Source organism: Typopeltis vanoorti, chromosome 4 (genome assembly GCF_054136105.1).
Source record: "Typopeltis vanoorti isolate ZY-2024b chromosome 4, IOZ_Tvanoo_1.0, whole genome shotgun sequence".
Classification (NCBI taxonomy): domain Eukaryota; kingdom Metazoa; phylum Arthropoda; class Arachnida; order Uropygi; family Thelyphonidae; genus Typopeltis; species Typopeltis vanoorti.
Window position 1 is genome coordinate 105,097,489 of NC_143552.1, and position 14,450 is coordinate 105,111,938.

The 14,450-nt window shown below is 37.3% G+C and overlaps 1 protein-coding gene across 1 annotated transcript in view; it reads left to right on the forward strand.

Moving 5' to 3' along the window:
• The window catches only part of Vps15 (vacuolar protein sorting 15), a 529,585-nt gene that overhangs the window by 293,555 nt on the left and 221,580 nt on the right, over positions 1 to 14,450 (forward strand). Inside the window, exon 19 of the mRNA XM_090391958.1 lies at positions 1,300 to 1,434. Coding sequence (XP_090248084.1) covers positions 1,300 to 1,434 — 135 coding nt within the window. The remainder of the gene's footprint in view (positions 1 to 1,299; positions 1,435 to 14,450) is intronic.

The following is a 14,450-nucleotide window of genomic DNA, read 5'->3' on the forward strand; positions in this document are numbered from 1 at the left end:
AAAATTAAGACACCTACTCAGTTCTTCCAAAGATCCTCTTCCACACCTAGCTCACCCAAGGGTTTACAAAATACAATGCACATGTAACCTACCATACATAGGGGAAACAGGTGAACTATCCCAATTACGAAGGATGAACACAAACAACACATTAAATACCTTCATTTTGGAAAACCGGCCTTTCAGACCACGCACTCCAGACATACCACAGAATTGATTGGAAAGGTACCAAGTCCCTACACCGCACCAAAACCTGGTTTGAGAGGAAATTTAAAGAAGCATGTGAAATGCTCAAACACAATCCTAACCTGAACAAAAATGACAATCTAACCATTCTAAGAATGTGAAGGACCCATTTGCAACCAGAACAAGCCAAAGAAAAATCTCATTACAAGAAGACTTGATGATTTTTTTTTTTTTTTTTTTTTTAACCAGTAGAGATCAGGCTAAGTAAAATATCAATTAACAGCATAGATTCAATTTACCTTTGTAGAGTACAAGAGCGCATAGCTTATACAGATAAATAAATATACAGAAAGCATGTATATATCTGATGATGACCTCAATACAGGGGTTGAAATGTTAATTGTTATTTTATTAATAATAAGTAAAATAATCATCTCAACATGTGTGTTTTGTGTCTCTAAATTCATAAATATGAATTAATATGGAATAAGAGAGAAATTAGCCTTAGCCAAACTAGAATACAATATTCAAACTAGTTTTAACATATGGGTTTAAGAATTGGGTTAGAAATAAAACCTTCAATGAAAACTGGAGGCAACAATTCTGCAGGAAATATGAATAGTTCTGCAGGAAATTAGATGAATGTACAGATTGCATCAATGGCAGAATCATATTAAAATCAGTAAAGGAATTAAAATAAATTAAAATGATTAATATTCAGTCTGTATAAGTAGAGCTAATCTAAACTAGTTTGGTGATACAGAATGGGAGGTGAAAAATTAGCAAAAAGAGGTGTTTAAGACAAAAATCATAGTTAAATGACCCAGAAGAAGACCAAGATAATATATAGGTGGTTTGATGTAATTAGAGTGCTTTAGATTACTAATATGCAAGAGCTGATGAAATCCAAAATCTATCAAATAATAGACTAATTTTTTTTTTTTGGGGGGGGGGGGATGTAGATTACAAAGTAGTAATGTAATACGAATTGTATTAGATGTCATAATCTCTAATGTTATATGCCAAAAAATAAAAATTGGTGGTTGATTTGTATTGTTGCTCCAGATACAATAATTTTGTGTAGTGCTGTAATCTTTGTGATTTCTTTTATAGGGCTTAGCTGATCCAGAAGAATTTGTGATCAGTAAAGCACTTCATACAATGACTGATTTGGCAAAGTTAGGCTTAATACAAAAACAAATGCTATATGAATTAGTAGCTGAGACCATACCACTTATGTGCCATCCTGTAAGTATATTTGGTTTGTGTAATGAATATTTCTGTAACATAGTAAGTAGGCTCTTGTAAGAAAGCTAGTGAATCGTTTATGCATATACTGTGTATTTATTCACTTTGTAAATCTCAGTCTAGTATTATGAAGCATATGGATTTACCAATATGGGTTACAAATATAGAATATTTGTAAACCATATTAGCCACATTCTTGTGGGATTTGAATTGTAGAATTCATTAGCAGACTGAACAGAATTAGAAAAGGGCAAAATCGCTATTACTTAGACTAACAACAAACACAAATTTTCCTACTTTGAAACCAAAACAGGTTTTGATGGCATAGTAATAAATAATATTAATGTGATAATAAGTGCCTTCTTACTTAAAAGACAATCTTGGTACTTCTGAAATCATTCAGTAATCCATTGTTGCAAACTTTAATGGATTCTTATCAGCAAGAACTGAATGTGAGGAATACATTATGAAGTGTGAAAAATAAACTACATTTGGCAGGTTTTATTATTTCATATCTTCTTCATAGGTCTCCCCATCTTGCCAAGAGTTAGGATAAGATTAAGTCCTATCTGCATGTTTCTGTTTCCATCCTCATTTCCACTATTATACTAACACTCTTGAATGTTAGTACACACTTCCTGATGATATCTGTTACTGTTTTTTTTCCTATACCTCAACCATTCTCTTTTTCTTTTACCACTCACACCTTCTCTGTTCATTCTCTTGTACAGCATATCCACATAACTTTCTTTTAACATTCCCCTAACACCTGAACTTATATTCATGACTCCACACCTCCACTTTCATATTTGCATTTCTGCCACTTGAGTAAGTGGAATGCAATTAGAATATCAACAAATTAAACCAAAGTTCAAGTTCAGATTCATCTAGGATGAAAAAAAAACATAAGAGCATTTCAACTAAAGATATGTAAGCCATTCTCTGTAGAAATGAAAATTCTTTCCTCCTGCAAAAGTCAGACTGGCTGAAGAACACGTGCAATTAACATACATAATGTAATCACTTCACTGATTACAATTATAGAATTCAATATTAATCAATCCAATGTGGCCACATTGAATTGGTCGGAGTGACTAAAGCATGAGTAGGATTTATTTTTATTTTTTTACATGTATAGAAATGCTTAAGTATTGTTGATTATTCATAATAGTACGTCACAATATAAACAACACAAAGAGAAGGAAAAAATGAATTTATTGAACTTCGTGATATTTTGCTGGTTTCTATCCATCATTTTCACATCACAAATTATAATCATTAGAAACAATTCAAACTATTACTTAAATATATAAAGAGCCAACAGGCTTCATTTCGGTGATATAAACATTATTTAAATTAAGGGGATATTAGATCCCACATTGTTTTAAAACTGAATAAGACACTCAAAGATTGGAATCAGAGAGTTTCATGCCGAATATAGTATAAAAAACTATAAAAATATCAGCGAATACTACCGTGAGCTAATGTAAGTAGTCCTAGTGTTTTAAAACCCCTAGGTTTTAAAACAGTGTGGGATCTAATATCCCCTTAATTTAAATAATTCAAACTGTAACTGAAACAAAGTCAATATCCTAGCATGGCATCCCCATGTGGACAAGATAGCCATAACATTAATTTGAAGAAGTCAAGCTATCTGGTCTCAGAATGGCTGTCTTCCAGATCTTTGGCAAATTAATGCAGCTATACTTGTTCGGGTTGGGAAGGGAGGGAAAGTGCTTCATAGCTGATGCCGATTCTGAAAATAGTCTCTCAGACCTATAGCAACTTCTATGTAATACTGATGTATTTTTCTATGCAATCCTATGGTGAAGGAGTAAGCAGAGCATGATCTGCCAGTACAGATGAATGCAGATGTAAATTTTGTATTTTTCAAAGCATATGTTAACTGATCTTGCCAGTTTGTCCAAAGTAGGCTAAACTACTTTGGACAAACTTTGGAAGAGAAGGAACTTCGTACGCTCCAGGATGTGCAAGAGGATGATCTTTAAAAGAATGTATGGCAGCTAGCTGAATAAGTGGTTTTAAAGTTATGGAGATCAAATATGCAGCAAACTTTAACTATCTTTTTGATGTATCCTTCATATACTTCTGCTCTCCTGCACTTCCACCTCACTCTCTCGTCCTGATGGCACCGGTATTACTTTACCCAAAGATAAAGCTGACAATCTGGCATTACTCTTTTCTTCAACTCCTGAATTGATGACCAAGGAAAATCACCTCCTACCATACCAGAATCCAAACACCATATCCAAACACCTTTAGTTTTTTGACAAAAAAAGAATTAACAAACTTCTAAAGACCTTGGATACTAAAATGTCTTCTGTTGAGAGATTCCTGATGGTATCTCTCCAGTAGTTCTCAAACATTGTGCTTCAGAATTAACAACCATCCTGCATCGTCTCTACAGTCTATTATATATCGAATACTTATCTCAGTGCATGGACGCAATCTCATATCCATCGTATTCCTAAAAAGGGTGATAGAAGTCGACCATTAAACCACCTACCAAATGCCATCACTGCAGTCCTATCTAAAATAATGGAGAAAGTCAACAATAGTCAACTCCTTCACTACTTGTAGGCCCACCAATTAATCAGCAACTGCCAGTACAGATTCCTTCATTCAAGATCCACAGCTGACCTTGTAGCTTACATCCCCCACCACTGGACATGTGCTCTGGAAAGGTTCGGAGAAATTTGTGCTGTCGCCCTTAACATTTCCAAATCTTTCAGCCATGTGTAGTATCGTGACCTGCTTAACAAATTGCCATCCTTGGGCCTCCCAATCACCCTCTGTAATTGGTTAGCCAGCTTTCTCTCTGGTCATTCTCTCCGAGTCATGGTAGTTATCTCCCTCTCTTTGAGCTTCACTATGAATGCTAGAGTGTCTCAAGCTCTGTCCTATCACCTTACTCGCTTGTTTATAAATGACCTACTTGCAATTACCACAAATCCTCTCCACAGCTTTGCCGACAATAATATTCTCCAGTCATTCTACTCATTCACCAAACCATGCAGTACTCTGACATCCTAGGCCACAAGATCATCTGCAACCGGTACCTTAAACATTGATCTTCATATTACCCTTCAGTGGGGCTAGGACAATCTTGTCATGTTCAATTCCACCAAAAGACAGTCTTGCCTTTTCTTGCACAAAAGAGACCTCAGCTCACCTACTCTTACCCTCAGTAATACACAAATCACACCTTTGCTTGGGCTAATGTTTACCTCTAGTCTTTCCTGGCACAAACATATCAGATCAATAGCATCCTCAGCATCCAAGAAACTAGGCATTCCAAAGGCTATTTTATACCCTACCAACTTCTAACTATATACAAATTCCAACTCCTCCCATGCTTAGAATACTGCTCACACATTGGTGCACCTAAAACTTCCCTTAACAAAATGGTGCACCTAAAACTTCCCTTAACATCATTGATGCTGTCCAGAGGCAAACATTTATGCTCATTGATGATCCCTCTCTTACAGATTCAGATCATCCTCTATCTCACAGATGCAGTGTTTCAGCACTGTGTCTATTCTACATTTACTTCCATGGTCACTGCTCCAGTGAATTGGCGACTATCATTCCTTCATTTTCAATTGCACCTGTTAATACAAGAGCAACTGCTGTCCAGCATTCCTTTACTATGCAACTGCAAACACACCAAACTTGCGTCTCCTCTTCCTCTTTTATTTCATCCACCTCTGTCCTCTGGATTAGCCTTCCTCATGAAGTATTTGAAGTCCTCATCTGCACCCCACAGCACTGATGCCCTAGATTTTCCTTCATATAGGATTAAATGGAAGAAGACATCGGTATTGCATAGAAGTCACTGTAGATTTGAGAGACTATCAACATGAGCTTTGAAATACTCTCTCGCCTTCAACAAATATGGTTGCATTAATTTGCCAAAGATCTGGGAGACAGTCATTCTAAGTCTAGATGGCATAGCTTCTCCAAATTAGCTTTATGGTTATCCTGGCCATAGAGGGTGCATGTTTTGGACCTTAGTTCATTCTCAGTTAATTGAACTGATTCTACAATGATTTATTTCTGTGGTGTCTGCTTGTCACAGTTGTAATTTGTGCCCTGGAAATGCCCAGTATAAAACCAGTATAAATTTATATATCAGTATGATATATTAATTTATTTTTCCTTTCTTGGTGTTATTTTTACCATGAAGTGCTATTATGAATTTTATTTTCTTATGTGTCTCCTGCCCATGAAAAGTTGTACATTAGTACTGTGGGTGAGCTACAGCTTTTTTTTTTTTATTATTAAATTTATATTTGTATTTATTTATTTATTTTTTTTTATTTTTTTTTACGTAATCCAGAAACTTCCCTACAGACCAAACATGGAACATTTTCAAGCTAATTGAGGCCTCTAATTAGTTATTCATGTGACATCATTTTGACACTATATGGTCACTCCCATACCTCATTAGGTTTTGTGAGTGAAGCTTTCTGCTAGAAGTGGTAGGACCAAAATGCCCTTTTCCACAAAAGGTTACTAGAACAATCACAAACATCCATGCCCCTGATGGGATTCAAACCTGCAGCCTCTTGGCTGGAGAGAAGAAATACTGACCACAAAAGGGCCAACCAGGATGGCAGCCTCCAATAAACTGTACAATGATTGATTGTATTTAGCCTTATGGCTGTTTAGCTATATATGCCACCATCTAGGGAAATGATTATGAGCAAGGTGGTTTCCTGTTGCCTTCCTTGCCGTAATATATCCTATGACTGTAGCCTGTGTGTATTCACAGGGCCAGTTTGCCTGCTTGTGTAATGAAAAACTCCAGATAAACTGGTGGAAAAAACCCTGCTGTCCATGCCCAAGACCGGCTAACTTGGCTATGGCTGAGAAAGATCCTTAAGCCTCCTCACATCGTCAACGGGAATCGAACCTAGGACACTCCTTCTCCAGACATATGGTTGTGAAGCGCAAAACCACTAGGCTAACTGTGCAGACAAACTGCACAATATCCACAGATAAATTTGAACTCAGAGCCTGGAATGAATTTTGATATTTAGGATCTCTACTAAAATTTTTTGAGCCATATCAGTTGATTAAAATCAAAACTGATCTAGTTATAACATAATGAAGTTTTTTAGCAGTATCCTTAATATCAAAATTAAACAAAATGTTTCTCATTGTTATGAAATTATATGCTACAAACAATAAATAATCTCTCTCTATATAATACATAAGCCATAAATGCATCTAGGTTCACTATCTCTTATGTATAAATAGATGTTGATAATCTTTCTCATTATGGTTTAGTGAATAAACTAAGCACTTATAATAATTTACTATATTATTAAGCTGATGTTTCAACTATGAAGATTCTTATTCATTAAGGCATATTTTGAGAGAGACATTGATAAGGTTTGCATGTGCATAGAATAAAAAAGGCAAAAATCAGACTAGGGCGGTTGATGGAGAAATACCAGACCATCATCATCATCATCATCAAATTCCTGCCATGTACCCTCAAGGGGTGTACAGGATATGATAGTACTACATGAAAAAAATTACATCATTATTAATTTCCTATCTACAATTTTCCTCCAAATCAGTCTGTTACTCGTCAACACTCCAATATTATCAGCTCTTATATTTCTATCATCTAAAGCACTTTGTACCGTATCAATCCACCTATATCTTGGTCTTCCTCTCGGTCGTTTTCCTGCCAACCTGGCAGAGAACACTTGTTTTGCTAATCTTTCCTCGCCCATTCTGTTTAAGTGACCATACCACCTGAAATTAGCTCTGCTAACGCATTCCTGGATGCAGACAATGTCAAGTTCTTTCCTAATATCCTCGTTTTTAATATGATACTGCCATTGATGCCACCTGTTCACGCCTATAATCTTTCTCAGGACTCTCATATCTGAAGTCTCTAGTCTTTGGTCAAGTGTTTTACTTCTGACCCAGCTCTCAGATCCATAAGTTAAAACTGGTTTGAACACTGTCTTGTATACAGCTAATTTAGTGTTGCGACTAATTTCTCTCTTATTCCATATGAATTTATTCAATTGACTTCCCACCATACCAGCTTTGCTGATTCTGTTGTCTATTTCTATATTTAATTTACCATCTTCAGTAAAAATCGTGCCTAAATAGCTGAAATGTTTTACTTGTTCCACAGGTTCTCCATTCACAACACAGTTGACATTTTCAATGATTCTGCCTATTTTCATTGTCTTTGTCTTTTTATTGCTGACCTTCATACCATATCTATTACAAGAGCTATTCAATTTAGTGAGAGAATCTTGCAGACTTGTAGCGGATTTATTTAGAAGTATAACATCATCCGCATAAAGCAAAGAGCTGACATTAACATCTCCAATTTCGATATCATGTTTAATACCACTTTCCTTCATAATGCGATCCATATAGATAATGAATAACAGAGGGGATAATGTACATCCTTGTCTCACACCAGATTTAACATTAAACCATCTTCCTGTACTTTCTTCAATTCTAACTGCTGACTTACAACTCAAATAAAGACTAAGTATTGCTTGATATAATGTCCCATTGACACCATATAACTGCAGCGTATTGAATAGCTTCTCTCTTGGCACCTTGTCATATGCCTTTTCATATACCAGACCATATTTATTTAAAAGTAGAATCCAGTAGAAGGCCTGTGACTAGTGGCATGCCACAGGGCTCTGTTCTTGAGCAGCAACTGTTTAATTTGTACATTAACAATATAGGAAAAGATCTTAGAGGAACTATTCAGTGTTTGTCTATGATGCAAAATTGGGTATAGCAGTAGTTAATAAAGATGATTTAAAAATTTTGCAGGATGATTTGGATAGACTGGCAGTCTGGGCAAGGAGAATGGATGTCACTTTAATGTTGCAAGGTGTTACATTATGCATTTTGGGGTGAAAAGATTACCAGCTGTGTACCACATAGGCAGAACTGGATTCCAGGAAATTGATGAAATTGATGTATGATTGAGACATACAAATTACTGAAGGGTTTTTACAAGATTCATACAGAGAAGTTTTTTTCAGAACAGGTCTGGTAGTAGAACTAGGGGTGGGACATTCTTGAAAACTGAGCAAGAGTGTAGTTAGCTGGGATTTCAGGGATAGTTTTTTGCTTGTGAAGAGTAAATGAGTGAGTAGGTTGCCAGAGCTTGTTGTGGGTGTCATGACTGTGAATTAGTTCAAAGCAAAGTATGGTAGATAATGTGCAAAAGTTGGATAATGCTTGGCATGATACTTATAAGGGCCTCGCTTGGTGAGTACTGATAGATGTTAATATCAGTAAAACTGAGAATCTTCCAAAATTTTGTCTTTATTCAAATGATGTCCAACTCTTAATCAAATCTAATGAAAATCTACAGGATTCTCTAAGTTGAATAATGCCTGTAAAAAATTTGGTATGGGGAGGGGAACATTTAGATAGGCAGGAATATTGATATATTCCTGCTATAAAATAAGTAAAATATTATTATTATTTGACACCTCCAGGGAGTCCAAAGACTCATTGAGTCTTTGGACTCCCTGCTCTTGTCTCCACCACTTAATCCACCAAATCTCTGCAACTCCACCAACGCCATCTGCCACTGACCACCACTTAGTATTTTCATGGACAATCACAAACATCCATGCCCACGGCGGGATTCGAACCTGCAGCCTTTTGACTAGAGAGGGAATACGCTAACCACTTGGCCAGTCAGACTGGCTTATTTCAGCTTAAACATAATTTTTAACTGAAGATGGCAAATTAAATACTGAAATAGACAAGAATAAGCAAAGCTAGTATAGTAGGGAGCCAACTGAATAAATTTATATGGAATAAGAAAGAAAATTACAAAATACTAAACTAACAGACTGATTATTCAGATAGAAATAAAACAGTTGATCCAAGAGATTGTATATATCAGTGATATGAGAGTTGAAAAAAAAGTTATGGGTGCAAACAGTCATTGATATTTAACCTTGTATATTTGCTGAAAAGATGCCAGCTTAGTTATTGAATAAGGATTATTCCTACATTAATTTCATTTGCAGTTTCTGTGAAGGCAACATGAGAAGTGTTGTTGTTGTTGAGGATTTCCAATGCATTTCCTGATAATATTATTCCTAATTGGCAATTTTTATTGATGATTACTAATATTATTATTATTATTATTATGGGCAACTCCAGGGAGTCCTTAAACTCATCGAAGGAGGCCCTAAATCATATTCATCACAACTATTCGACATTCATACAGTATCTATCATACCTCGCCTTAAACTCATTCACTATTACAGCATCCACCACAGACTCTGGCAGCCCATTCCACTCATTCACCACTCTAAAAGTAAAGATCCCAGCTCTAACACCCTTACTAACCACACTTTTGCCCAGTTTCCATGGATGTCCTCCCTAGTCCTCCCACAAATCCTCAACCTGTTCTCATAAGGTTCATTCAACAAACCTGCCATCATCTTGGTCACTCGCCTCTGGATCCTCTCAACCTCCTCCCCATCAAGAAGAAACCTAGGTGACCAAATCTGGGCACAGTAGTCCAGATGGGGTCTTATCAAGGCTCGATACAGAGGAACAATAACCTGCTTGTCTCTGCTTGTCAACGTATTTTTCAGCAACCAAGTGATTTGATGAGCTGATTTGGCCACTTTTGCAATGTGCCCCCAAAACTTCAACTCCTTATTCACCAACACTCCTAAATCTCGTGCCTCATCAATTTCCTGAAGTACAGTTCCACCAATGTAATAAACTGCTGCTAATCTTTTCACCCCAAAATGTATAACCTTACATTTTGCCACATTAAATTGACATCCATTCTCCTTAGCCCAGACCTCCAGTCTATTCAAATCATCTTGCAAACTTTTGACATCATCTGCATTGCCCTACCCAACTTTGATCATCAAACAAATGAACTGTTCCTCTCAGATCCTTTCCTATATCATTAATGAACAAATTAAACAGCAGTGGTCCAAGAACAGATCCTTGTGGCACACCACTAGTCACAGGCCATCTTGTGGACTCTACTTCTGAATAAACCACTCTCTGATATCTCTCCTTAAACCACCCTCCTATCCATCTCACCAACCCTATATCCATCCCCATCTGCTCCAGTTTACTGATTAGGGTTTCATGTGGTATCCTGTCAAAGGCCTTGGCAAGGTCCAGTAGAATCACTGTAAACCCATTACCCTTATCCAGTTCAGCCGTCACTGTGTTATAATATGTGAGCAAGTTACTGAGGCATGACCTACCCTTCACAAAACCATGCTGTCCCCCATACAGTATCCCATTTTCATCTATCCAATCTTGTATTTTCCTCTTGACTATTTTCTTCAAGACCTTGATAATGATTCCTGTTATGCTGATTGGCCAGTAATTTTCAACAGCAGCCTTGGAACCACCTTTATGCAGCGGAAAACTATTTTCCCCTCTTTCCACCCCCTTGTGACTGAACCAGACCCGAGGCTCAAATTAAACAAAATGGTCAAGGGCACTGACAATTCTTTAGCCGCTTCTCGTACAACACGAGCTGGTATACCATCCAATCCCACAGATGTATTGACATTGAGGTTCTGTAATAGACTAGTTACCTCTACTTCATTCATCACAATACCAGTGTAAGCTGTTGGTTCTTCCATTCCTGCAATGTCACCACCTGGATGATATACTCTTGCAAAGTGCTTGCTCAGTAATTCCACTATATCGACTGATTCGGTTACCTCTCTACCCTCAGCATTTTTTAAAACCATTCTGCCATGAACATTTGTCCTTTTACTTGCAACATATTGAAAAAACAGTTTGGGATTCTCTTTAGCCTGCATGGCCAATTTTCTTTCGTAATCTGCTTTTGCTTTTCTTACCACCCTTGTTACCATCCTGTCCTGAGCTTTATACTGTTCCTGTGCCTGCTGGTCACCTTTCTCCTTAAATTCCCTCCACAATTGTTTCTTTTTTTGCAGCTCAAGCTTAATAGTGTTATTCATCCATTTAACCCATACTTGATTTATTATTCGGACTCTTGGTATACAGTCAACCATTGCCTCCTGCCAACACTTCTTAACCACCTCCCATGCACTATCAGCATCCAGCCCTTGCAGTTTTACATGCCATGGCACTGAGCCAAGCACACTCCTATATCTGGGAGAAAACTGCATTATGTGAAATTGTAACTGCTTTGAGTGCAAACAAGTAGTACTCCAAGCAGAGTACTACTTGTTACTGCTATTCAGAAAGAAGTATTCAGTTAATATTTTTATGCTGTAGAGTTCCTCAAATAACTGGTTGGGAGGGGGGGGGGGTCCTGAGTAAAAGTAGTTACATCTGTACCATTTTTTTAATATAAATCTCATTCACAAAAGGTTATAAAATCTATTGTACATTTCAGTTGCATTGGTGGACTAAGGTTAGATAATGTAATTTACTGTATAGAGACCACATAGAGTTTCATTGGGTACTTAAAAATCCTGACATGGGCAAGTACAATTTATTGCCAGTGAAGCATGTTCACTCAAGATGGGATGAATAATAATCATTATGTGCAGATATGGGATAGTGAAAATCCTTATGTAACAGCTGAAATAAATTTCCAGTGTTGGTGTCTGTAATTGTGTGATGTGGACCTGTTGGAAACCAGTTAGGCAGATTATGCATGTTCAGTAATCATCTCAGTACCTTAATTTTTTGCAAAACAAGTCGAGTAGATTTAAGTTACGTCAGGTAACAAGGTGGATGTAAGAATGGATATCAGGGTATTGTTGAGGAGAGTAAAATATATTATTATTATTATTTGTGATACCTCCTAAGAGTCCGAAGACTCATCGCGGGAGGACACCCACTGTACAACTCTCCATCTCCACCTCTACTACCCATTGACTACATCAGCGCCATCTACTACCTACCACCACAACAAGTATTTTTTGTATGCAAATTGTGTATGTTCTGAAATATAATAAAATATAATGTAAAATATAATGTAGGAAAGGTAGTCAGAGTGTTGTAAGTGATGAGTTGAGATGGTGAATGAAAATTATAAATGATATACTAATATACTACAGGAGTTTGTGGGGGGGGGGGGAGGTGTCCATTTCATGGATGTGTAGGATGAATTTGAGGATAGATGGAGTATATAGAGACAGGCTACATTTAAATGGATTTGGTGTGAGTTAGCTGGAGAAACTGTTGCTGCAAGAGAGAGTAATGACTGAAATGAATGAAAAACCTGTGGAAACAAGAGGTAATGTAGAAGAGCAGGAAAGTAGGGTAGGAGAGCTTGTGAATGAAGAGGTAAATGGAATGAGTGAAGAGAATGAGAGAGGAGCACAGGACAAGAAAATGGGGTCATGAGTCAAGGGGACACTGTACGAAAAATGTAGATGATGGATGCAGGAATGGATTTATGAGCATATAAGAAAGGATGTAACCATGAATGTGGTGGCAACATTTAGATTTTGGGAAGAGATGTAAGATCAGTGATGATGGGGGGGGGGGGGGGATATGGAGGAATCATATCCAAGAGGTTGGGTTGGGAAACTTGTTATAGAACTAGAAATGCCAGAATACTTCTGGCATTTACCAGAATTATTCAAAATAAGGAGAATGAAATTAAATGTTCATAGTTTTCCCAAAAAATTGTCAGCATAAATAAGCTGTGGTTGGATGAGGATGACATTATGACAGGAATAGAGATAGAGGTACATGATTTTGAAAAAGGCATTGTGGAGGCAGCACTAGATGAGTGGTAATAGTCAGTTGCATAAGGAGCACACAAAGCAGGCAGGGTGACTCACTTGGTAAATTTAACAAAAAATGCAATATAAATAAATATAAATGCAATATAAATATAAAAAATAAATGCAATATAAGCAGCTATGAGGCTAAAGGGAATTCTAGGGTTTTTATATATGTGGCCAGTAGACAAAAGAATGATTTTGGTTATTGACAATAGTAGAATGATAACCACTGAGGATGATGTAGTAAAGGTGTTAAATGAGCAGTTCAAAAAGGTATATCATCTTCATGAATGTTTATGAAGAACATCATGCTGAATTTTGAGAGAGAGTTGGGAAGGGAGGAGCCACTGATGGTGAGTCAGCAGGCGGTATATGAGGATATGAGTTAACTTAATGTCACTGAGGCTATAGAACTTGATAGTACAGGTATTATTATTATTATTCCGGGCAACTCCAAGGAGTCAACAGACTCATCGAGGGAGGCCCTAACATGTCAAGAACAACTATTCGACATTCACACAGTATCTATCATACCTTGCCTTGAACTCATTCACAGTCGAAGCACCCACAACAGACTCTGGCAGCTTGTTCCACTCATTTACCACTCTCCAAGTAAAAAACCTAGCTCCAACACCCTTGTCAACCACATTCTTGCCCAGCTTCCATGCATGGTCCCTAGTCTTCCCACCACCAGTCCTATTTTCAAAAATATCTTCTGGATTAATCTTATAGAAACCCTTCAGTAATTTGAATGTCTCAATCATATCACTCCTCTTCCACCTATTGACCAATTTCTGTAACCCACAAATCTTCAACCTATTCTCATAAGGTTCATTCCACAGACCTGCTGTCATCTTGGTCACTCGTCTCTGGATCCTCTCCACTTCCTCCCCATCATGAAGAAACCCTGGTGCCCATAACTGGGCACAGTAGTCCAGATGGGGTCTTATCAAGGCTCGATACAGAGGAACAACTTGTTTGTCTCTGCATGTTAAAGTATTTTTCAGAAGCCAAGTGATTTGATGAGCTGATTTAGCCACTTTTGCAATGTGCCCCTTAAACTTCAATTCCCTATCCACCAACACTCCCAAATCCTTGGCCTCATCAATCTCCTGGAGTACGGTTCCACCAATATGATATACTGCTTCTATTCTTTTCACCCCAAAGTGCATAACCTTACACTTTGCCACATTAAATTGACATCCATTTTTCCTAGCCCAGTCCTCCAAACTATCCAAATCAACCTGTAAAATTTTGGCA